This window comes from Camelus ferus, chromosome 17 (genome assembly GCF_009834535.1).
Source record: "Camelus ferus isolate YT-003-E chromosome 17, BCGSAC_Cfer_1.0, whole genome shotgun sequence".
Taxonomy (NCBI): domain Eukaryota; kingdom Metazoa; phylum Chordata; class Mammalia; order Artiodactyla; family Camelidae; genus Camelus; species Camelus ferus.
In genome coordinates, this window is record NC_045712.1 from 47,054,944 (window position 1) to 47,080,995 (window position 26,052).

The following is a 26,052-nucleotide window of genomic DNA, read 5'->3' on the forward strand; positions in this document are numbered from 1 at the left end:
GCCTGGCTGCATGCAAGTCCTTGTAAGCTGAAGCTGTACCCATCAAAGTTCATAAAGTGTAGAGAGGAGATGGTGGGTGGGGGTGCTTTTGAGACCTGCCCATCAGCTTGACAAGCTAAGACATACAGTATCGGCCTATAGAGCTTGTCAAGTAATGTTTTCTCAAGCAACAGGAGTAGATGTCTTGGGAAATCTTACTCTTCTGAAAATATCAGAAGGTTACCCAATTTCTGGCCTGGTGCCCGGTGAAAGGAAAACATTTTTGTTTTTTTTTAATTAAATTAAAATTAAAATAAAATTAAAATTAATTAAAATTAAAAATAAATACATTAAAAATTAAATTTAAAGAAGTAAATAGGATTTACAGTGCACCATACACTTATTAGCCATTGGCAGGGCACTGACAGCTATTTTTTGAGCTTAGAAGAGATACCTGACTTAGAAAACTCCAGAACAGACAGATGTCTTAGCAAACTTTTTTTTTCCCAGCTCTATTTTTCTGCCCCTCCCCCTCGGCTCCCTAGAGATTCTCTTTCAAGACTTTTAGCAACTTGAGAACAGAGACTCTGTGTTGTTTATTTCTATATCCCCAGGCATCAGGCTGGGTGCTTGGCACACAGTAGGCTCTTACTAATTTATTAATACATACCATCATCTTTCCCCATGTTTTGTTTCTCATCCCCATCTTGGACTGGCCTGCTGGGCTCTCCAGGTCCTGACCTTCAGATGTCCCTGGATCCCCAGGGTCTTTGGCACATGTTTTCCGATGAGTTCCTTGGCCTCCCAGCCGGATGCCTGGATCCACTCCTGATCCCTGTTCCTCTTTCTGTCCTCTGGAAGCAAGCACTGTTTCCCTAGTGCTGGTTTGCTCTTAACAAGGAAAGACTCTCGTGTGGGAAGCTTGGCTCATACTGGCAGACTTCCTGACCAAGACCTAAGGCTATTCATTCTCACCTTCTACCTGAGCCAACACTGTAACATGGGCGCTGGAAGAGGTTCACATTGATTGCAGCCACAGTCGTCCCCACTTCCTGCGTTCTTTGCTCTGCTCTGGCACTGGGCTCTGGAGCTCCAGGCACTGCCACATTCAACCCTTCCAGTGGCTCAATGCGCAGTAGGCAAGGCTGTTCTCTCCACTTGCCGGATAAGAAATCTGGACCACATGGAGGTTCAGTAACATGGGTAAGATCACAGCTGCACAGTTAGAACTGGGGCCAGAATCCTGCCTGGTTTCCAAGCTTAAGCTTTGAAATCAACCGCGGTGCTAATGGAAGCCTTATTAATGGCATCATGGTGACCAGAGAACGGGAAATACAAAGTCATTATATTTAGACCTGGTGAGACCACACCTGTGCTATGCCTCATTTATCAGATGGAAATAAACTGACCAGGACTACCTACCAGGGGCCATCAGATCCATGAACGACATGGAAGCAGTTTTAACTGGCAAAATAAGAGATTTACGTGAGAACTGATAAAGCTGTCTTCACATGTTTGGTCCGATATACCTGTCTACTGTAAAAGCCTGAGAAATGACACAAATGCACATTTGGAGTCACTGGAATGTGCATTCCAGCTGTCTGTCAGCGGAGTTGCCACCTAAAGAAGTGATGAGGTTTCATACAATTATTTTTATCATTTATTACTGCAGATATTTAAAGAGAATGCAAGTCTTCTAATTCAGAAGTCTTCTCTGATACCTCAACTTTTTCTTTAACCCTACGCCTTAACCCTGAATGTCTACATTGTTCACATTCAAAACATTTTGGTGGTGTCCTGATCACAAGTCTCGACACCCACTATCTTCTATTGAGGCTCCCAGTTACCCAAGTCTATTCATCTTGCTGTCACTATTAACTCCCTAATGCTGCTTTGAATAACAAAGCTGCCCATCAAGCAGAGTCTTGTTGCTGCTTAATAGAACTTCAATGTATTATTTACCCCCGTTTCACTACTTACCAGCTCTGTGACCTTGGCCAAACTAATTAAATCCTCTGTGTCTCAGCTTTTTCAACTATAAAACTGAGTAACTAACTGGAAATTTTTGTAACAATTAAATTTGTCAAGTCTGTAAAGTTTGTAGAGCAGAGCCTGGCCCCCAGTAAGCACTCTGTACGTGTCTTGTACTCTTGTAAATTTTCAGCACTTAACTCCCCAAAGAGACTTTGAGGACCTCTAGGAGATGATTCAGGTTTCTGTCTTTAGCCCCCAGCCTGGTGTGTGGCACATGGAAGGTGACTAATACATGTTTGTCGAAATGAATGCGTAATTATTCAGGGATGAGAGAGAAGCCAGACAATGGAAGATGTTAGATTTTGGAAGGATCTTAGAGGTCAACCAGAGCAGTGGTTCCCACACCCACCTGCATGTTAGTAAACTTCAGTACTAGTATATTTATATCTAGCAAGTGGTAAATAGATATAGTTAGATATAGAAACAGTAAACCTAGTAAATGATAGATATTAGATACAGCTGTCAGTCCTGAAATATATCATATCTATCAGTACTGAAACAGACTAATTAGGGTGCAGCCAACCCAGCACTTTCCTGAGATCATCTCCTACTTTATAATCAGGAAACTGAGGCACAGAGATGATGGGTTATTCCAGGATCAGAGACCCTGAGAGTGACCAACTGAGATGAGAACTCAGCTCTCCTGATGTCTGGGCCGCTGGGTTGTAGAGAGAATTTTTGGATTGTATGAAAGGGTGGGATAAGATGACTCTCCAAGATAACTACACAGTCAGCCAGTCCATCTTCAAAGAGTTGTTGGGTGCAACAGTGGAAATGTTCTCTGGGATGTCCAGAACATTGAGACATGGATCCTTTCTGTGGGCATTTATAATCTGTTGCAAGCAATAAAACCTCGACACAACCACAGAGCAAGGTGGAAAGGGACAAGTCGGGAGGTCTGTGAACGGCTGCCCATCCAGTGTGGGTGGAACCGCATGACCACCGTCTTGTGTCCTGAACCTTCGCCGGGGCCACCCCTTACACTGTGGCCCCCTCTTCCCACTCTTCCACAGGGGATAACTCGCCAGCCACTTTAGAGTTCATTAATTCATTTAATCCTATGTCAGTGAAAAAGGCCATTGCTCAGCGTCTGAAAGGGCATTTGAAGCTGGATTTGTTTGTAAGCAAGGCAGAGCTATGCCTCTCTTTGAACAAAACAGAAGTTGAGTTTATATCTGGGTTTGGAAAGTACGGGGTTGAGGAATTGGTGGAAATTCAGAAGTCAGAGTGTTTATGGACCAACTAACTGGCTTCCACATTTGGAAGTGTGGTTCCTGCAGTGAGACTTGTGGATGGACTGACTTTCAGAAGTCACATGACTATGGAAAAGGACAGGAGGGGATGGAGAGAGTGGCCACCATGAGAAGAATGGTGTGGGGAGGAGAGTGTAGCCCCTCATCCATGGTGTCCTTTGATAATCCATGCCTCAAAGTCAGTTTTCCCAGTTGGCCCTGTTCCCCAGGTTCTTGGAGCTCCTACTGTCCCTTCTCTAGCCCATGAACTGTGTCCCAGGCCCATCCTTTCCCTCCCAAACTTGTCTCCTGCGCGGTCAGGTCTGGTGACCTGCGATGACATCTCAGAGACTGGAACAGCATCACTGAGTGGCTGAGGGAATCAGGAAGGACTTCTTTTATTTAAAAGCCAACAAATGTTTATCAAACGCCTACAAACTTCCAGGCAGTTCTTGGGTGTCGTGGAGCAGACACAAGCTCACGTCTCCGTAGAGCTGAGCCTCTATCGGAGAGACCTGTTTCAATAAGTGAATCAGTAAGTCTGTGCTGTATGTCGCATGGTGGTCACTGCCCTTGAGTCTAATTAAGCAGAGACAGAAGGTGGGGGAGAGAAGTGGGTGCAGGGCTTAACAGGGTCATTAGGGACCCCTCGCTGAGAAGCCGGTGTTTAAGGAAAGAGCCGCAGGATAGTGTGGAGGCCAAAGTGGGTGGCCCTTGCTGAGCTAGGAGGACACTAACAAGAGATGAGGTTTGAGATCCAAGAGGTAATGGGGAAAGGGGCTCCTTTAAAGCCTTAACGGTCATTATTAGGGCTTTGACTTTCAGTTTGTTGTGATAAGGAAGGGGTCATTGCATGGTTTTATTAACCGCCGTCAACTCTAGCAGTTAGCGTAGAAGTCCTGGGCGTGCATCCCCCGAGGATCACAGCTTGCCCTACTGTGCAGTCTCCAGACGGTCTTTTCCAAGCTGGGCAAATGTCAGGGAGGAAGAGACACATGATCACATCTGGTAATAGAAATAAAACCTCTCTTTTAAGGAAAGAGGCATATGCTATATTCAATGCTTTATAGTTTTTTAAAATAGTATTTTTTCCTGTATAATTGTTTGAATTATAGGGATTTCCATAATTGATGGCTGTGGAGAAAGAGATGATTTAAATTTCAATTTCACTCCTATTCTTGTTGCAAGTGGGTGTCTGACGTGTGTGCGCGCGCGTGTGTGTGTGTGCTTGTGCGTGTGTGTGTGTGAAAGAGAAAGAGAGAGAGACTCTAAGAAGGCTGTGAAGGGGCTGCTATTCCCCGGGCAATAAAAACCTGAAATCCTACTAATGAGATTTAAAAAAAAATCGAACTCTTTTTCTGCGTATTTAATAATAAGCCCTGTCTACTGACATAATAACCAGGGTTCGCTGAGAAATTGCCCTCTATTCCAGTTTATTTTTAGGACCTAAAATTTGGGGGGAGGAAAGTGCCTTCAGGTGTGGAGCTTCTCCATCTAAAAGCTCCAGTCTGGGGCTTCGACACTTGGCCCAAAACCGTGTTAAATACGCCTTTCAAGTGAAAGATAAGTGCAAGCAAAGGATGAAGCTAGAATTCACCCGAGCAGCTCTAGGTGGTTCACCCTCCAGGGTGAGGATAAAGGATGGGTCCTTTGCTACAGATTCCATCTTTCTCAAATTGAGGAACCTCTGTGACCTTTTCATCTGCCTTCATGGACACCATTTGAGTTTGCCAGGGTTTATAAAACCACAGAATTTTACCGAAACATTTAACTTTGCAGAGAAGACCGATGCTAAGGCATGATAAATGTTTACTGTTAGAACCCTCAGTAAGTATAAAGGAATATGCGCAAGACATACAGACTGTTGGTATATTTAAGGTAGAACGGTGAAGTATGAGTGAGACAGTGTCCTAGCTGCCGTGCTGGAAAATACTTCTAAAAGTTGTTTCTGTAAATTTCCACACTCGCCAAACACGTACCTTCTAAGGAGGGGAGAGAAGATGATTAGAAAAAGAGAATGCAATTGAATCAGAGCTGGTGGCAGATATCGGTTGAATATGTGGATTGAGTTGCCAGAATTATTTTTGTGGGGGGATATTTTGAGTTGGCAGTAACCTTTGTTCTCTGATACAGAGTTCCTCGCTGACTTTTGACCTTTAGTCGCTGACCGGGAGTACAGTCCTGAAAATGTCATGGGCCTTCCTTCTGCCCCAGCCGAAATTGCAAGTTTTAAATGTCTAAAGGCGTTCAGTACAGGTTTCCACCAACCGCCAGGCTGCTTCTGATCTCATTATATATCCGCCTTCCAGTAGAACACGGCTTAGTGGATTTACAGAGGGGCTTTCAGAGACAAGGGAGAGGGTCATTTAATCACAAGTTCACGAGGTAAAACCGAGAGAAGTGGCATGTTGCTGTCGCTGCTTCTTCCACAGGGATGACTTATTAAAAGGGAACGTATGGTGACCCTTGAGTCACAGGAGAGTGTGCGTGCATGAGAGAGACCTGGGCTTGTGAGTACAAAGATCTTTCTGTACCTGTGTCTGAAAGATGGTTGCGTGAGTGAGTCAAATGGGTTGAATTTACATTTCTTGAGCTCCTCCACCCATGCTCCCTGATGCCAAATAAGATCCTGCAGGAATGGGAAGCGGAGCACTCTTTCTTCAACCCCGTCAGGTCCTGGGACCCCATGAGAAACTGTCAGCTTCAAGGCCTCCAATATATTACAAGAAGGCGACCCTTTGGAAGCTGGGATGCCGTGCCATCTCCCGCTGGGGTTTTGCTGTGTGCTCTGCTGAGATTCTCTCACTTTGTCTTTTGTGTGCTTCCAGGAGATGCGGCTCAACAGGAGACGGGTCCAAGTAGGAAGGGTGCTGTTCTCGTGGATGGGGTCATACTGAACGGCCCCACGACAGATGTGAAAGCAGGAGAGAAATTTGTTGAAGAGGCCTGGAGGCTAATAATGGAAGAGGTGGTTTTGAAGGCTACAGACGTCAGTGAGAAGGTAAAGCTAAAAGACGATGAGAAACCCCAAGAAATGGGAAGGATGGGGTTGGTCTGTTTATCTGTATGGACAGATGTCAGGAAAATGGGAGCCGTGGTTTTGTTTCCTCTAGACCTTTGTTTCAAGGGGTCGCGCCGATACCAAAGTTTGTACTCACTCCCCTACCCCACCTCCACCTCCAGACGGCAACCAGCTTTCCTGGGAGGCTTGGCGTCCACTTTGCCAGCCCAGCATCTGTTGGGAGATTGGCTGAGATGCCAGAGTTTACCCAGATAAGGCTGTGGAGTACCAGATGAGGCTAAATGCCCTAGGTAACAGTACAGGTTTGGGGACAGAAACAGCTCAGTGGTAGAGCGCAGGCTTAGCATGCACGAGGTCTGGGTTCGATTCCCAGTCCCTCCATTAAGAAAAGCAATACTCTTAAAGATTGAAAATCACCTCATGATTTGATCTCAGTGCTTTCTAAAACACACGCTGCTTTCCATTTTCATGTGTATATTTTTTATGTTACCAGCGAAAACCAAGCAGAAGGAAGAAAAGTTTGTGAAAAGTTTAAAAATTTAAGAGAATCTTAACAAGGAACTTGTCAGGAACTTGTTTGAGCTCAGACTGGAAATCTTGGGTTGTTGAGTCTGACTTCTGACTGGTACCAATCACTGGTTCTCAGTTTCAGATCAGACTCAAATTCAGATGCAAATTGATATTGGAATGACTACGAATAAAATCTATTCTTAAGAGTACTTACCACGGGCCAGGTGGTGTTCTAAGAGCTACTCCATATGTATCTGTGTATTTAATCCATACGGACCCCTAAGATGAAGGAACTGTTTACTGTCTCCTTTTTAGAGATGAGGAAAGCCGTGTGGCACAAGAGGTCAAGTGCCTTGCCCGAGAGCACATGCTCGCAAGTGTCCGAGCTGGTGCCAGATCCGGGCAGCCTGGTTTCAGAGTCTGTGCACTTAGTTATTCCTCCGTATGTCTCTTAAAATCTCAGAATTACTCTCTATCGCAATGATCACCCTTCATATTGGAAAAGGATTCTCAGAAAATGGGTGTATAAGAGAGTTTTTTTTAATTCCTATTTTACTAGTCAGAAAAAATGTCATTTCAAAAAACAGATTTTGAATGTGAAGTGGTATTTATTCTGAAATTTTGGTACTGTGCATTTAGGAAAATTAATAGGAAAATAGATTGAAATGACCTATGGTCTTGGAATAGTTATGGTCAAGGCAAAATCACTGAAGGTATTTCCTGATTATTGTATTTACAATAGCATATTTTTGGAAGTAATTAGGTTTATTTGTTTGTTTGTTTATTTATTTAAGGTACTAGGGATTGAACCCAGGACCTCTTGCATGGTAGACAGGCACTCTACCACTGAGCTACACCCTCCCCTCAACAAAAGCATATTTTCTTGTGTTATCTGTAGTTGAGAAATATTTTGGACCTGCTTTACTTTGGAGTACACTGCTCCCCTGGAATTTTCTTTTAATTGGCCTTTATTCAGTCATTAAGTATTAACTGAGTGTTAGTCAAGAGTAAGACATTATATTCACCCCTGGGGGATATAAAGAAAAGTAAGATAAAGGCTCAGCTTTGAACAGAATTTATAATCTGATTGGAAGAACAAGTTTTTGTTGGAAATGAGAACAGGGGTTCCCAATAAGAATGTGAAAAATGCTGTGTGATTTGAGCAGACTTGGGGGATTTCATGGAGGAGTAGACCCCTTGAACTTGGATGCAGAGTATGAGGATGAAGTCAGGCTTCGATGGGCAGAGAGAAGTCAGCGCAGGCGTGGTGAAGGGAGTGGAAGGTAAATGATGGAGAGAGAGTTGGGAGAGGACAAGCTATCCGATGTAGTAAGGTACCCTTTGCCCAGAAAGAAGGGCTCACAGAGGGAGCAAATGGGAGGTAGGATAAGAAGTTAAGCTTAAGATCCTAAGTTGTCAGTGAAGCAACCCCAAGTCAGTTGCAGTATAGTAGATGAGGGGGCTCTGCGTGTGAAGTCGGGTTGAACGTCATGTTAGGACTGGGAGAGGATGGTAAGGTTGTTCCGCCCCTGACTCAGCCTACTTCCTCAGAGACCAGGATAGGTCCCCACACTTAGTGAGATGATTGCTTCCAGTGCCCTCTCTGGTAGACGCTCTTTCTCAGCCAACTTTCTTTATTTTAGTTGAATTGTAATTTACACTTAGTAAAATACACTCCTTTCAGTGTGCAGTTCTGTCAGTTTTGACAAGCCAGGTAACCATCAACACAATTAGGATCTAGAACCGTCCCATTCCACCCCCCACAAATTTCCCTGCCCCTCCCTAGTCCACCTCTCCCCTCACCTCTAGCCCCCGGCCACCACCGATCTGTTTTTTTCACCCCTGCGATTTCTGACTTTTCCAGAATGTAAGGCAGATGGGATCCCGTCACAGGTAGCCTCTGGAGTCTTGAGTCTTGCTGCTTTCTCTCAGCAAAACGCACTGGACAATGCGTCCGCGCTGGGTGGCTCCCTACTCATTCCTTTTGATTGTCTCAGCCAATTCAATTTGCTTCTGCCTGCAATGGCTCTAACCTCCGAGTCTGACTTGCACAACTTGATATTTCCTCCTGATTTCCCCAACCTCCCCCTTCCTGGGCTTCTCCCCCTGGTGACTCCCCGTCTCTCTCCTCCCCTCCACAGCTAAACTTTTTAAAGATCAGCAACACTGCCCCGCTCCCTCGATTTCCTCACCTCCCACATCCTCACGTCACACAATCTGGCCTCCCCTCCCACCTCTCCAAGTCAAACCACTCTTGCCAAGAACAACACCTCCTTGGTGATAAATGCCAGGAGCCCTTCTCAGTCTTTGTCTAATTTGGCTTCTCAGCAGGACAGACAGTGATGACCATCTTCTGCTTAAGGCACTCTTCTTCCTTGGTCTTAGTAGCACTAGACTCTTCGGGGAGGCTCCCTGCCTCTCTGGCTTGTCCTCCACCTCCAGGTGAGCACCACCCATCCCTCTGAGCTGTGCCAGCTCTGTCATGTGACAGTGGACGCCTGAAACTCTGCTCTGATCTTTCAAAGAGCTTCAGACCAACTGCTACATCCCGTTTGGATGTCCTGAAGGTGCCCTGGAGCAAATATGCTCGACACCCATCATCCCTACCTGACCCCAACCACCCTCGCCCCGTGTGCAAGCTAGAAACCTTTGGATCACCTTTGGCTTGTTCTTCCCCGCTCCTCAGTGTGCTGCTGCCTTCCAAGTCCTCGCGACTGTGCGTTTTCACCTCTCCAATTGGGCTTCGTTCCTAGAGCAGCTCCCCTCATCCAGACTACGACCTTCTCTTGCCTGCTTTATTACAGTAACCTCTTATTTCCAGTTTTACTTGGAGTCTTCATATAGCAACCAAAGCTATTGTCTAAAACCCAAATATGATCACATCATTGCTCCTGTCAGGAACAGGTCAGTGGTTTTTTTAAGAGCCGTGTTCAAACTGTACAACACGCCATGTGAAGCCTGTCCTGATCTGAGCCTTGTTGATCTCTTCATTTGTTCATTCATCCATTCACTCCCCACATCTTTGCTGAGACCCTCTTATGCAGCAGGCTCTGTGTTACTTCCTTGGGAGCAGGGAGGAAGCTGACCGACGTCTCTGCTCTCCTGGGGGGCACGTCGGACACAGCAAGTGAGTGACACAGCGTGCTGGGAGGCGACAGGTGCTATGGAAAAAAGGAGGAGGAGGAAAACCTAGGGGGCATTCCTAGAGCTGGGGAAATGCCCAGCTGGTGGTTTTGAATAAGGAGTCAGGGTCGCTGTCATGGAGAAAGGGACATTTGAGAAGAGTTTTGAATGAAGTCAGGAAGTTAGCTACGAGGGTATTTGGCAGTGAGTTGGGGGTATTCCAGGCAGAGGGCAAGGACCCCAAGGTGGGAGTGAGCCTGGTACATCTAAGGAACAGAAGGGAGGCTGAATGGTCGGGCAGAGTCAGCCAGGAGGAAGGCGGTGCCGGGGAGACGAGAGAGGAGACACCACTGGGGAAGCTGGTTGTACGGGACCATTTTAGGTCATTGGAAGGACTTGGGCCTTTTGCTTTGAAGGAAGCGAGGAGCCCCTGGAGGTGTTTGGGCGGAGAAATGACCATGGCTCAGACAGAAGACGAGCATTCTGGATTCTGGCTGCTGGGCTGATCGCAGGCTGCACGGGGCCAGGGGACGAGCAGAGAGACGAATCCGGGAGTTATTTGGGGATTCTAGCTTCACTCTGACCCTGCCTCCCTTCAAGACCCGTGTTCAAGCCACACCAAACCTCCTTGGCTCTGCAGACGGGCCGTGGGTCCCTCACATCTCAGCCTCTGCTTGTCCTGTCCTGCCACCCAGACGGCCCCTTGCATCACCCCATCCCCTGATCTCCGCTTGGCTTCTCCTCTCTTTCTTTCTGTACCAACATTGATGTCCGTTCCTCCAGGAACTCTTCCCACATTTCAGATGGGGTCCCTCATCTGTTCCAGCAACATCTACATTAGTGTCACAGCTCTTCTCACAGGAACTGTGGCTGCACGCTTAAATCTCTCTCCCACCGGTCTGGAAGCTTCATAAGGGCAGGGTCCTCACCTGTAACACTGGCTCCACACCCCACTCCAGCGACCCCTGTTAACCAGGCTGCTGTGGCATCTCCAGGTCTGTGAGTGGCGGCCTCCCGAGCAGCTGAGACAACTCCTGGATTTGGAGCCGAGAGACAGCGGAGAGCCGCACGGCCGGCTGCTGGCACTCTGCCGGGACGTCATCCGCTACAGCGTCAAAACCAGTAAGACCTCACAAGCGCTCCCTCCTACCCGTGCCTCTACCACTCCTTACGTTTTCTCGAGCATGTACTCACTTCCCCGTGAAGCTGAGCGTGACCATGTTTGTGGGATGAGAAACCTGAATCAAAACTAGGGGTTCTGATATTTTTACAAGGGTCCATCTAATCCCTGATGTGGATTTGTTCTCAAGGTCAAAGAAAAACTGGAGGTGTTAAGGGTCATATATAAATATTGTCTGCTCCTTAACCATCCGCATCCCCCATTTCTAATCCAGACCATCTCTTATGACTGCTACGTATCATTTCTCACATTGCAGCAAACTGACAAATGGCATATTGATTATAGAATCTGTTAGAGGATTATGCATCTTGATCATCCCAGAACATGCAAAAAAAAAAAAAACAAAACTGTTCAGGATGGTGTCTTTTACTATTAAACAGGGAGAGATTCATTTGGAAGGTACTGATTAACTCTTGGCTGTTGGCAAGCACCAAATTATTTTATCAAATCCAGCAGGATCAAAAAATAAAAACCTTCAGGAAGGCAGGAGAAAATGAATGCACAGCAAGTTTTTGCTGTGATAGTTTCACATCAAGGCTTAACCACTGCGATCTTTTGTAAATGCAGTAACACGATGTTAGTCTTGTGCTCAGGGACTATTCCAACTGACGGCTAATATCCTGTGCACCTAGTGAACAAGTTTCAAAAGCAGGAGAAGAACTTTCCAAGACCCGCATTTCTCAGTGTGATGTAAAGGTAATCTAGTGCTTAAGACCGTGCCGGCATTATGCTTTGTGAATTCTGACACTGAACTAAATTTAGTGGAAAGAACATAATAAAATCCCAGCTGAAAATAATTGGTTTATATTCCCTTGGGAAAGTCTGGTGTATGTATCAGAAACCCAGTTAGCATTTCAAAAGCAGAGATACATATCTCATTATTATAGTGCCTGTCAGAAGTGTAGAATGACATTTAATGCAGTAGATTTTTCAGTTTACTGGATATTTTCCATAATGTTACCATGGAAATCAATCATAAATTAACACGGAACTGAAAAAAAAAACGTATTAAAATGACTTGTAGCAATGTCTGGTTTCCTTTGCCAGATTAGAGGAAATTGGCCGTGCTTTATGTGAAAAAACATTTTCTTTTGAGACTTTTGTTTTTTGTTGAACTCCTTGTTTAAAGAGAAAAACCCCCTAAAACCAAATGCTATAGGTTGTAATGAGAGGCCACTAACTAAGATGGTTCCCAAATACCCAAACTCAGAAATAGGCCTCCTACTTCTTAGTTCTTTGTCACGCTGGGCTTCCTGCAATTGAGAATGTCAAGCCAACCGTTAGCCTGGTGTTTGGTGTGAATATTCACACCATGAAAAGCCAAGAACCTTTATAAGACCTTTTCTAGGAGGGAAAAAAATAGAAAGTTGGAACTGAAGTTTTTCGAGTCTTAAAGGCAACTGCCTTTGAAGTACATTGAATCAGAAAGTTTATGTAAGTCACTTGGTGAGTCACATCTTACTCTGTCTATGTGATGCCAGTTGCGCTATAAAAAATGGTGCAATCTGAGGAATTAAGAGGCCACTCCCTGCCAGGAGCCTGAAGTGAACCCTGTCAGTGAGTGAAATTTGTTTAAAGGTAGGGAAGTTAACAGTGATAATTTCAGAAGGTAAAGGTAGCTGCAGGCTGACATGTGGGCAAACCGCTCCAGCAATCCATTTCTCAAGGTTCTGGTTTGGGTCTGGGTTGTAGTCAAAAAGGAGCAGGCAAACCAAAGCTCTGAAGAGTGCTCAAATTTTGCCTAGGAACGTATTGTTGTTCAGTAGACAGGACTGTGAGATGGGTCTTCAACATGCTTCCCTCATGCATGATTAGATTTTGAATGCTTTTAAAAAACTGAGGTCTAATTTACATTCAAGAAAGTGGACCCATGTTAGGTCCTTTGCTCAGTGAAACTGTACATATCTGCGTGCAAGTGACCATCACCCAGATCAAGATATGGACCGCTCCTGCCCCTTCCTAATCAGTATAGCCTTGCCAAAGGGGCCCAGAATCCCACGCGCATCTCTGTAGGTCCGCTTTGCCAGACATTGAATGCCATGTAAGTGGAACCACGCGTTGTATACTCTTTTGTACCCAGCTGCTTCCGTTATCTGAGGGATTCACTTACGTTATTGCTGTATCAACAGTTTTCTTTCTCTTTTTATGGCTGTGTAGATGAATATTCTGTTTCAATTTACAGACCATCCAAGATTTTTCAACCAGTTATATGCTGGACTTGATTACTACTCTTTGGTGGCCAGATTTATGACAGAAGCATTGAATCCAAGTGTGTAAGTACATTTTACTGGGACTTTACACTGGGCGTGGACTAGAGACTTTTTTTTAAGTAGATGAAGTTTTATTTGATGAACTTCTGTTTAATGGTTTCATTTGTGCACTGTCATCATCAATAATGGGGCAGTCTGTGACACTTGGCAGTATTCAGAAAGAAGACTTGATGGTAATGGTGCTGTGGGATAGGTAAGACAGGCATTGTCACCTCCTCTTAACAGAGGACAAAAATCAATTAAGCAACTTTTCATTCATTCCTGCGTGAAAAGCCACATCTGTGCTGAGGTGCTGGAGAGGATACTGTGTGTAAAAACAAACCTTGATTTTGCCTTCAAGAAGCAAAATAATCTAGTGAGATAGAGATGTTCCATGCAAATTAATCAAAATGACCCAAAAAATTAATGTAAATTTTCATATGAAGGAGAGGTGTGTGATACTATAAATATAAATGGGACAATTTTTCCTAGCTGGGCACTCAGGGACGTTTTCTCTGAGGAAGGGACAGCTAAGAGCTGAAGAATGAGTGACAGTTAACTAGGTGAAAAGAGGAGAGCTGGGTTCCAAACAGAAGGAACAGCATGCACAAAGGCTCTGCGGCAGGAGACAGCATGACATACGCTGTGAACTGAAAGGTCAGGGTGGGGGTAGCTGGGAGAGCTACGGGGAATGTCATGGAGATAAGATAGGAGCCAGACATGCAGGACCCAATGGGCCATGTTTATGAGTCATTCTAAGTACAACAAAAAGCCACTGCACACTTCCAGGTCCCTAGGTGACATTTGCTTATTGAAAGGATCTCTGGAAATATGGAGAGTGGATTGGAGGGGACCAATTAGATGGTGTTACCTTAGTCAGGTGATTGATGATAGTAGCTTGGATTTTGACAGAAGCAGTAGGAATAGAGAGGAAAAAAATTTGTTTGGAAGGTGAAACAGAAAGGGCTGGATGATATAGTGGATCTTTGAAATGAGCACATGAAGGCTTATGAGATGATGCCTGAGTTTCCGGCTTTTATAGCTGGGTTGATGGTCATGTCACTCACTGAGATGAGAATAATCAGAAGAGGGTCCAGTTTTCAAGTATATGGTGGAAAAGGCAAGAGTGAGAATTCGGTTTTCAGTTGTGAGCACTTGAGTTTGCAGTGACTTCGCATATCCAGGAGTGTACTCTCGGAGATCTGAGAGATATATGGGCCTGGAATTCTGACATTTATATGCACGTTATAAATTTAGATGTTACTGGTAAATGATGGCGATTGCCAAGTGGACATGGATGAGATCCCTTATGTCGGGGATTCTCAACTCTCTCTGGTCTTTAGAATCAACCTAGGAACTTAAAAAGAAAAAGTATTAAGACCTGGGTCCCAACCTAGGCCAAATAAATCTGAATTTCTAAGGATGTGTCCAGGCACAGGTATGTTTTCTTAGCCCAACAAGAGATTTGAACGAGCAGGAAGGAGACACTTTGAAAAAAGACAAACCAGGAGAGAGAGAAGCACTGCCTGCAGGACAGAGTGTAGCGTGAGGACAGAAGGGGGCTTAGGACTGGGCCTTGAGGGCATCTGCTATTTAACTGGTTAGAAGGAGGAGAATCAGCCGACAGTGGAGAGAGAAGGAGGAAGCCCAACGGGAAGGCAGGGGGCCCTGGGGGCGGGTGCGACTGCCGTCGCAAGCTGTTGAGCAGTTCACCAAGACGAAGACAGAAAAGTGCCCCCTGGATTAACAACATGGATGTCATTGGCGACTTGGGGTAAAGAATTTTTGGTGGAATAACTTGAGACAATACCAGATACCAGGTTACAATAGGTGGAAGGGTTAAGTGGTAGAAAATGCAGTCAAATTATACAATTCTGTGCACCTTTTCTCGTAAGTCCTGAGATTTCTAGTTCCCATCTGGGTTCTTTTGCTGAAATATTCAGAGCTTTTTGAAGTATCAAACTGCTGCTAAGCTGAACAGTTCACTCAAAATGTCACCAGGCCATAGGGGCATTCATTCTGCGTGGCGCCCCCCTCCATGTCCGGGCGTACTCCAGGTTTACGCTAGTACGTAAACTAGTTTTGTACTTGAGCTAGTTTTCAAAGACAAGTTCAATAGTATTTTTTTCCTTACAAAAAAAGTGAATGATTATTTCACTTTTATTTGCAGGTGTATATACTACCCCCCTCCTTCAATGTGTGTAAACGGGTTTCCTAGCATGGCTGAAAATAGAACCTAAGTAGTTTGAAAAATGATGTAATGTCTGTAGAGTGCTGGGCACACAGGGAGGTGATGACACAGTGGGTGTACTTTTTTTTTTTTTTTTTTTAATTTTGTCTCCTTCCCACAGTTTTTTCCTCTGGATGGTAAAATAATTGCATTAAATTCCGTGACAATAAATTTAAATGTGTCTCCTTAGCTTACCTATTTAGAGTACACATTTGTTCAGATTCAGTTTAATGTAACTGCCTAATTGTTAGAGAAGGAGATGCTGCATGTTTGGTCACCCTCCAGTTACCTGGAAAAAGGAAGAAACATTATAAAATTACGTGGTAACTGCCCCAGGTTGGCTTCCCGGGCAGCTGCTCCTGATGGAATTTAGTGAGCAGGATGTTTATTAAGGAATAAATATCTTTGGGAGCAACATGGGGGATTTTAGGGGAGGAAGCAGGAATGGGCGGAGACAGGGAGTCAGGCCACCACGCAGGCTCAAAGACCACCTCGACCGACCCCACGGACACCTCTAGAGCGACCCTGGCCCTTCAGTGCTGTCTGGAGTTGGGCCGCACGCCCAGACCCAGGTAGACCTCTTGCTGGGCCGCCACAAGAAAAGGTGTGGCCTTGGAGGGGTAGCTCCCCCGAGCTGAGGCAGTGCCTGAAGGGGCTGTGTTAACAGAGCTGTCTGATGGCAGCTTGCCAGCCCAGAGCAGCAGACCTTCACGGCAGGGATCCAGGCAGCGCTCTGTAGTGAAGTCATCCCTTCGTAAGGGATGTCCCGCAGCACTCTTCCCATTTGTCCAGGCCCAGGGGTGCGGTGCAGGAAGCCCAAGGTCTAGAGCTGACTGCCAGGGTGCTCCTGGTAGTCACCTGATAAACTTGGTTACCATGACAATGGCTTTTCTTTAACCATCATCCAAGGAGCAAAAGGGTCACTGCTCATAGCCATGGCAAACAATCCAGGTGCACTGCTTCGATTCTCCCAGTGGAATTGAAGGTTTCCTGTAAATTACGTCTGCTAGAGCAGCTGATGTGTCCCTAAGGCCACCCGCTGTCGGCATCTAGCTAACCATGACTAGCACTGCCACAGACGGTGTGTTTCCGATGGATTCACTTCCAAAGACTTCAACGGCCACTTGGTTTACTAATAAAACTCTACGTGCATTTCTTGGGACTCCGAAGGGATGGTTTGGCTCTCGTCATAGAAGTGAAGTGTTTTTTATGTCTGTCTAGTTATACGTATGAGGTGTCCCCAGTGTTTCTGTTAGTGGAAGAAGCAGTTCTGAAGAAAATGATTGAATTTATTGGCTGGAAAGAAGGGGATGGAATATTTAACCCAGGTAAGTACAATTAGTTACTGTCATCTCCCTCCATCCCAAGCATCTCCATTTTTGTTCATGTCTTACGTGAGGAACAGCTCCGTGCAGATGCACACATTACAAAAAGTTGGGTATGAATCCTGCTGCCTGGGGAGCAGTCGAGCCTGGGCCTGTCCCCAAAGTGATGCTGTTCTGCATAAAAGCTACGTAAATGATGCAAACGCTAACAAATGAGAGGTCCACAACTTTGGATTTACATCCAACACAAACGAATGTGTCTGCTGCTGGGAGTTTGGAAGGGCTATCACAAGTTTGCCAATTAATTTTATGTAAGAAGTTCCCTGAGCCATATTTTGTTTCTCTGACAGCCCTTCTTTGGAACCAGGAAGGAGCATGTATTGTCATTTTATTCATGAGATACAGACGGAAAGAATATTATTCACTTGGAGACTTCTTGTACTGGCCCTAAGTCCATTGATGGAAACTTTAAGCTTAGGAAAACTCTAGAATGAGAGAAGAGACCAAAACTTCTCTCTCGGCCAAGGCTGAGTGCTGCTGGAATTGGAGATGAGGATGGGGGCGGTGCTGGGGTGATTTTGACAGTGATTTGTCATTAGACTAGGACAGCCACACTCACCCAAGCTCCCACTGTAGCTGGCACTTAGGAAACAGTGACTTCATGCTGTAAACATGCCATTTCAATTTTGTTTTTGCAGGTGGTTCAGTGTCCAACATGTACGCCATGAATTTAGCTAGATATAAATTCTGTCCTGACATTAAGGAAAAGGGGCTGTCTGGCTTGCCAAGATTAATCCTTTTCACATCAGCAGAGGTAAAAATAATCATTTTTGGTACGAGATACAGATTTTCTGAGAATGAACGCGCTATCGAAGAGGGCTTGTGTGAGTGGGGGCTCCTCCATGCTCTCATCCTATCTGTGTGTGAGTAATCCATGTGTGTGCCTGCCTGAGTACAACGTCGTGTTTCGTTCTGAAGGAAATCCTGATGGGTTTGATATTGTAACCCCTGGCCATCCAATTTTGTACATCACCTTTACTTACAATTTAGAGTCTGCAACGTTTAATTTGAAAGTGCTGTCTGTCTCTATGAATCTCTTCTTTGAATGTCTTACTTATTAGAGCTTAGATGATTGCTACTCATACCAGCCATGTCTTCTCATATTTCCTTGTAAAGTTGATTGCTTTAAATGGCTAATACAAGGGCTTTCCCAGAGGAAGGGGAGATATTTGGTACCAGTGAACTATCACACACACACACTCCCCTGTTCTGCTCTCCACTGCAGTAGGAGGTCCGATTGTGGATAAGGGCCCTGGCTTTGAGCTAGGCTGCCTGGAATCAATTTCTGTCTCCACTACTTACTATCTGAGTGACCCTGGGTAGGTTGATTAACTCCTCTGTGTTTCAGTTTCCTAATGCACAAAAATGAGTGTATTCGTTAGCTCTTGTGTCTACCCTAAAACCCAGTGGCATAGAACTCTAGCTAGATATGATTACTTACAAATTGGGGGATAGCTGGGCCGTTCTGCTCTTCTTGGTTGGGCGCCCTATGTGTCTAGTGCTTGGCTGGCTGATGGTTGACCTAGGAGTGGCTGGGCAGGGATGACTCCAGTGATGCTCCATGAGTCTCTCATCCTCCAGCAGGCTAGTCCAGGTGTGTTGTCATGGCAATGATGCAGGTGAAAAACAGCATGGAAACGCACTGGGCCACTTGAGTCCTAAGGCTCAGAACCGGCACGTTGCCATTTCTACCTCATTTTCTTGGTAAAGTCTGTCTCAGGAACTCAGATCCAAGGAGTGGGAAAAGAGACTTCGCCTCTTAAGGAGACTGGCTGCAAAGTCACCTGGAGAAGGGATTGGCACCAGGAGCACTGAAAAGTCAGGGCCAGTTAAACAACCCAGCAGCCACATGAGCCTAGTTATCACTGATGAGTGGGTTGCTGCAAAGACTGAATGAGTTGGAGCGTGCCGGCTAGCATCTGGCACATAATAGTTGGGCAAAAATGTTAGCTCTCAGTAGGAGAAGGAGGGAATGACCCAGTTATAATAATGTGGGGAGACTGGACGGCACGGCTTAAATGCAGTCTTACTTGGAATAGATGCCTTTTCTTTTTCTTTCCTGTTTTTGTGATTCCAGTGGGTACCCCTGTCCATCCCACTGCTATGTCTTCCCCTCACCCCTGGCAGGAAGAGTCTAGCTTCTGTACCTTCTGCAGTCATCCTAGGTGCCCTGTCAAACAGGTGAGGCAGGCAAAATCCGACCATCCTCTGTTCATTGCAGCTGGATTTTCCTGTACCTGTTACTTTTTTTCAAGAGCAAAGTTACTTTATTACTGCAAAAGTATAAACTGTGCAGGAACCTGACCACCCCTAAGTTCTCCTCCTGTCCTGCCTGACATCTGGATAGTTTACCTGCTAAGTGCAAAGTGGGCATTGCGTGCTGGGAGACATCTGGGAGGGGTCATCTAGTCTGAGATTCTAAATTCAGCTACCCAGGCTCTTCCTTATGAGACATTCTTTCTGTAGGAAGAGAAGAATGTTTGGGAATGTGGACATCTGGGGAAAAGGGAAGCAACTTGGGTATCTGGGATTGCTGTGGGATAGAGTTTCCTGCTCTGGGCTCCAAGCCTTGGAATTTCAGCCTGAGAAAATGTACCCATGCATCAAGAATGCAGAGTCCTTTCTGCACGTGAAATGCCATTTCCACGCCTAGGAAAATGGATCAAGTAGGGGTCCTGCTATCAGCTCAGTGCTTTCACTTTGGCCTTTTTTAATCTTCATTTGGTTTAAAATTTACCAGAGTTCTTTTCTGGAATAATTGCCCTGGAAGGGGGGAAGAAATTCTACACAAGCCTAGAATGAAGGTTATGCCGGGGAATATTGGTAACACGGGTGTAGCTGGCAGACTGGGAGTGAAAAGAAATGGAAACCTCATGCAGTTGTGAAACCAGAACAAAGTAGTTTTTAAAACCTCCGGTGGAAATAAATATGCAAAAAAAAAAAAAAAAAAGCAAACTGTATGCCTTGGCTAACGGCAATGCCAGCAGAAGATGGGGCCAGCAAACCAAGAACTAAATGTGTGTCTCAGTCTGTTTGAGCTGCTATTGCGAAAAACAGAGTAGGTGAGATAAACAACAGACGTGTATTTCTCCCAGTTCTGGAGGTGGGGACGTCCAAGATCAAGGTGCTGGAAGACTGAGTGTCTGGTGAGAGCCCCCTTCCTGGCACCTAGACCTCTGTGTGCTCACAGGGCCTTGCTTGTGGGCAGAGTGAGATCTGGCTTCGTTTTCTCACAAGGGCGCTTATCCCATGAGAGTCTCACCCTCGTGCCCTAATACACCCAATCCCATCCCACTGCAGGCTAGGGGTTAAACACATGGCTTAATTTTGAGGGGACACAAACATTCAGTCCATAACAAAGTGAATGCCACAGAAAAACTCCATGACTCTGAACATACTGCAGCCTTGACTATGTAGACATGACCCCATCCACCCAGCCCCCTCTTTATAGTGCATTCCTCCCCCTGCTCTGCGGAGGAGACACAGGTTGTGGCGTTGGTATTATTTTAATTCATATTTTAGTGACCTCTTTGCCACTGTTTACAACAAATCAATTCATTACTTAGTTAGAAAAAAAAAAAAGAATTGATGTAGTCTGTGTTTCCTGAATAATGCTAAACCCCTATGCTAATTTTTCTGCTCTACCTCCTTGACTGTCTTTCTGGCATTGGCCCACGGCCCCCTGGTTATGTCCCCAGGTTGTTTTGTTTTGTGGCTTTACGTTTCCAGTGTTTACGCAGCCCCTGAAGAACCAGGGTAGTTACTCCCTCTCTGCCTCACACCATCCAACGCAGAACATGCACACCTACCAACTGCTCAAGGTGCTTTGCGCACACCTCAGGTTTCCAGCGGTAATTCAGCTGCTGGTGGAGACCCGGAAGATCATGTCAGAGGTCCCTGAACTGCCAGCACATCCAAGGTAGCCTCTCCAGGCCAGACAAGAGCCAAAGAGAAGGGCACTTACGGAGAAAAGTAATAGAACATTTGTGGCTTGATGAGCAGCTGGAGATGAATTCCTTAACTTTATAGACATCATTTTGGGAATTAACATAAAGTCTGCCACTAAACAGCTGGGGAGAAGAGAAACCCTTTTTCCTCCCAGGCCAGTAACTGTCAATTGTCCAAGTTCCTTTCTGGCAGGATGGAGTCGGCAGGAGGCAGGTGAGACGTTTAGGGGACGTATCTCAGGGCCACGCCTACTTAAATTTTGCACCTGAGGTGCCTTTTTTTTTTTCTTTTTTTGTGCTTTAATGTCCCTCAGTCAAACAAAAGTGTACTTCAGTCAGCCGAAGGGCCCAGGCTGTGCCAGCCCCGCAGTTAGGCTCCCCCTCGTCTCACTCATTTGGTCTGTTTGCAAGTTAGGAGACAACACAATAAGCACTACAAATTCTCTCTGTCTGGCATCTAAAACCCGGGCAAAAAATATCTCAGTCGTCATGACCATAAAACAAAACATCTGAGAAAAAATACAACCTGGATGTGACCTCTGCAGACTTTTTTTCTTTTTTTTTTTCCTATAAAACACTCCACCCTATTCGTGGCCCAGCTCTCCTGGTGAGGCTGCCCTGGGTTTGGACGTCCCTGCCGCAGTCACAGGCGACCAGGTGCTTCTCAGGAAGGCGGGCAGAGCATGAAGAGTTCACCTGGGTTCCGGCTCTGCTTCTTTAGGGAGTGACCCAGCTGGGTGCTCCTAGAAAAGTCCCTGTCCATTCCTTTCTTTATTTCCCGCCCTCCCCACCACCCGGAGCTAATGTGAGCATCAAACTAGTCAGCATCAGAAGGACTCCGAGACAGGAGGGTATAGCTCAGGGGGCAGAGCGCATGCTTAGCATGCACAAGGTCCTGAACGCACTCCCCAGGAGGAGAAAGGAGTGATTCACTGGGAAACGCGGGGTCACAGAAGAAATCCCTGCTGGCGCCAGGAGGGAAGGCTTCAGTGCAGTTCTGTCTTTCATGTGGGCCGCGGCTGTTTCATCTTTGTAGACGTGAACACCCGCTGAGATGCGTGCATCTCTGTGGACCAGCGAAAGCCAGGGGGAGGTTGGGTCTTAGAAGAACTGACTTATCTTCTGCCAGTGATGGGAGCAGGTACAGCTTGTTTCTAAATGCAGCTGTTACTTCTCAACTCCAGCCTTCTAGGTTTTTCCTTTCCTGAAACTACTCAGCATGTCGGGAGCATGGCTCCATTTTTTTTTTCCCCCTCCTTCCGGGGCATTTTTCCTCTGATGCTTTCAGATGTTTAGACTTCAGTTTTGCAAACTTTTTTGTTTTTACTCTGTTCCTTTCCATTTCTGATTGACATTGGACTCTCCTTGGCCCTGCCATACCCAAAGATAGCTCCATGGAAGCTATTCTTATTCTGATTACAAGGTTTTTATTCAGCAGATCCATTGGGTTGGCAGTATTTGGCTATTTCTCAGGGCAAAGCAGTGTGGTTTTCCTGACGGGCAGATGTCAGACGGGAGGCTACGATTTATCATTGTGAAATCCATAGCTTTTGGTGCCAGTGCCCCCAGACTGGTGAGAAATAATTTGCCTTAGCTGTGTCCTTAGTTCTGGTGGGCTGATGTCACAAGCAGAGAATTAATTATGTTCTCATGTGCATTTTTACCCTTCAGTATGCATAAGTTCTCGTAATAACCCGAAATGAATGCATCCTACAGGCATTTTGAATGTGTCCTATTTGATATTTGGAAATTAATTATTTAGGATAGTTTCATTTTTTTTTCCTGATGGTGTTACTTCTGCATTTATTTTTACAGAGTTAAAAAAAAAAAAAAAGAGTTCCCAATAAAACTCTCTTGACAAAAGAGGGAAAAAATTGCCACATTTGAGGGAATATATCAAGTTAAGTGTGACGGCATGACTACTTTTTTAATGTATTCATATCTGCAAATTAAATTACTCAGGTTCTTTGGTACAATAATGTCCTTTAGCACTTTCATTTTTTTCTGGCATGAAAAAGAATTAATTGACCACCTGTCCCCACTAATGTATAAAGAGTGACATCTCCAATGTTGGAATGTTAATTATTTTATAGGTTTTATGTAGTAGGGGGAAAAGACTCAACAATCTAAAATTACATACTACTACTTGCCAGTGAGAAATAGACTGGACCTAATTCCAAACTTGGAATTAAATCCTGTCTTCTCTGACCCCAACCAATTCCAAAGCCAGCTCTTAGCCTCATTCCTGCCAGGGCTGTACCCTATAGTGTGTGTCCATAAATTATTATTACTTTTGTGATTGTGATTTTAGCCACATTCCTGCGTGTCTAATTTTAGCCTTACACTCAGTATTAAGCAAGATGGGTCAAGTGTCTGATCAGCATTTCTAACCCATTATTTCCTCTTGAAAATAATTGGATTCTTCTGTGGTACGTGATCACAGTATTTGAGACAGCGTCTTGCTCCCTCCTGAGAGGGTTCTGAGTCAGCAGTGGGCTAGGTTCTGCTTCCATTAATGCTGAGTCTTATTAGTAGCATCAAGAGAAACTATTCTCAATGTTAAGGAAAACAAGAGCCTCCAATGACCGAGTTTGTTCCGTATGTCAGCTCTATGCTGAGCTCTTTACAGATATTAACCCTTTTAACTCTGTGACAAGCCGATAGAAAAGGCGTTGACATGGCCAGCTTTATAGATTAAGAAACTGAGTCTTGGAGAATAAATTATTTGTATTTTTTTTTTTTTTTTAGATTCCACATGTAAGTGATATCATATGATACCTGTCTTTCTCTGTCTGACTTACTTCACTTAGTATGTCGATCTCTAGGTCCATCCATGTTGCTGCAAATGGCAGACAGTTCATCCTTTTTTATGGCTGAGTGGTATTCCATCATAGATATATAGCACAACTTCTTTATCCAGCCATCTGTCAGTCAACACTTAGGTGGTTTCCATGTCTTGGATATTGTAAATACTGCTGCTGTGAACATTGAGGTGTGTGTATCTTTTCAAATTAGACCTTTCTCTGGATATATGCCTAGGTGGGATTGCTGGATCATAGGGTAGTGGCAGGTGTGCATTATTTGCTCCAGATTTCATAGCTATAACTGGGAAAACTTGGAATTAAATCCTGGCTTCTCTGACCCAAACCAAAATCAATATTTTCAACCACTATGCAAAGGAGCTCCATTAAATTATTACTTTCTTTTTCTTTTATGCAATAATATCCCAAAGACTGGGCTCACCCATCTGACTTACACCCAGATAGATAAGAAGCATCCTTTTTTCATGCTATGTTTTCATGTCTTCTCTCTCCCCTTGCCTCTTTTCATTTAGTGTCATTACTCCATGAAGAAGGCAGCCTCATTTCTTGGGATTGGCACTGAGAACGTTTGCTTTGTGGAAACAGATGAAAGGTAATGGTGATCGGAACCGGAAGCCTGGTGGGAGTGAGGGGGGATAGTCATACCTTTAAAACAGCAGCACCAGTGTCTGTTCACTACTGAATGTAACTGGACGCCTCAACTGTGTCTTTTAGAGGTAAGATGATACCTGAGGAACTGGAGAAGCAAGTCTGCCAAGCCAAGAAAGAGGTGAGAGGGGAGGAGGAGGAGGGGGAGGGAGAGAAGATGTGCACGTGTGTCCGGGAGCAAGGGGGAGGATGCGGGGCAAGCAGCCAGGCCCGTTCTACATGCAGGAAAGCGAGGAGAGCCCGTTAGAGCTAAGCAGGGGGCTCGTGTATGGAGGTGCTATTTCCGGGGGCTTGGCTGGGCACGATCTGTGGAGATTCTTGGATGTTCTCACTCCCCAGTGGCCGGAGCCTCTTAGAACACTGACATCACTGCCTTCAGGATTCTTGCCTAGAATTAGCCTCAGAGGATGAACCCAGCCTCTGCAGCAGGGCCCCAGCGTCCACACTCCCACAGAGCTCCCGACTGAGGATCCTGCAGGCCAGACCCACTGGCTCTGGGGGCTGCGCTCAGGACGACTCCTGATGTCTTGATCAAACTGTCCTCCCAGGCTGTCTCTACCCAAAGCCCATCCCCAGGCATCATCCCTGTTGGGTCTGGGTCCAGTGTTTCCGCTCAGGCAGAGGACCCTCTGTCCCTTGGCTGCCAGGATGCATTAAAGGTGACATGTCCATTGCTGGGGATGGCGAGTCCTGGCCTGGACATCTGCTTTTAGGTGTGTAATTATTGTCTTGGTGCTGGCCATCTTGCTTCTTGGACCAAAAGCCTGCTAGATTAGGTGTGGCTACTCCACTGACTCCCCCTCATCCCACCACGGTCCCCACCACTGTTGGGGCTTCAGACCCTTCTCCCGTAATTTCCCAATAGGCAGCAACGTCAGAGGTGACTGTTCAAAAGCTGGGATATAAGTATATCTCTCCTCAGAGGGCTTGACACTCTAGGAAAGACGGGTTCTTTTATTTTTATTTGTTAAGTTGTAATATTATAGCTCTGTTATTTTACTCTTTATATTTAAAATTTTTTTTCCATAAAATCCAGCTTTCTGAAGCATGCTAGATCTCTGAACTTGCTTGAAATTCTGTTCTTAACAATTCTGCCTCTGTTGCAGAGGTACTGGCTTCAGCTGTGTGTCCCTAGATCTACATTTAAAAAAACATTCCATTGATAAGTGGATTTGATAGTTGTGTGGTGATACAGATGATCAGATTTCTTTATCTCTTGGGTAGAATTCTATGTTACAATCTGTTCGTTCTGCTGTGAAGCCTAGATATCACCGTCTAGTTTTATCCCTTTTTTTCAAAATCAAGTTTTATCTTTTCCTACAGAAGTTCCTGCTAAAAAGAACTTTGTCATTAATGCTTGTTCTTCCCCCTCCTCTCCTTTCTTTTCTTTCTCTTCTCTTCTGTTCTTTTTTCTTTTCTTTTCTTTCTTTCCTTTTTTTCTGCCCCTCCCACCTTTCTCTCTCCCTCCCTTCTTTCTTTCTTGAGTTTTAAACTTTTCATCATGGAAAATTTCAAATAAATATGAAACTAACATAATGAGATTCCATGCACCTGTCATGCAACTTCAGCAATCGTTACCTCAAGCTCCTTTCTGTATTATCTACACGCCGTCTCCTCCCGCCACCACTAGGTTCGCTTGAGGCATATCCCACACATCCTATCATTTGATCTATAAATAGTTCAGTATATCT

At 45.2% G+C, this 26,052-nt stretch overlaps 1 protein-coding gene across 2 annotated transcripts in view; it reads left to right on the forward strand.

The window, feature by feature from the left end:
- GADL1 (glutamate decarboxylase like 1) overlaps window positions 1-26,052 on the forward strand; it is a 134,164-nt gene that overhangs the window by 20,178 nt on the left and 87,934 nt on the right. For both annotated transcript variants that reach the window (XM_032459372.1, XM_032459373.1), the window contains exons 2-8: window positions 6,074-6,246; window positions 10,896-11,022; window positions 13,263-13,353; window positions 16,781-16,887; window positions 17,583-17,698; window positions 24,226-24,305; window positions 24,428-24,482. In XM_032459372.1, coding sequence (XP_032315263.1) covers window positions 6,074-6,246; window positions 10,896-11,022; window positions 13,263-13,353; window positions 16,781-16,887; window positions 17,583-17,698; window positions 24,226-24,305; window positions 24,428-24,482 — 749 coding nt within the window. The remainder of the gene's footprint in view (window positions 1-6,073; window positions 6,247-10,895; window positions 11,023-13,262; window positions 13,354-16,780; window positions 16,888-17,582; window positions 17,699-24,225; window positions 24,306-24,427; window positions 24,483-26,052) is intronic.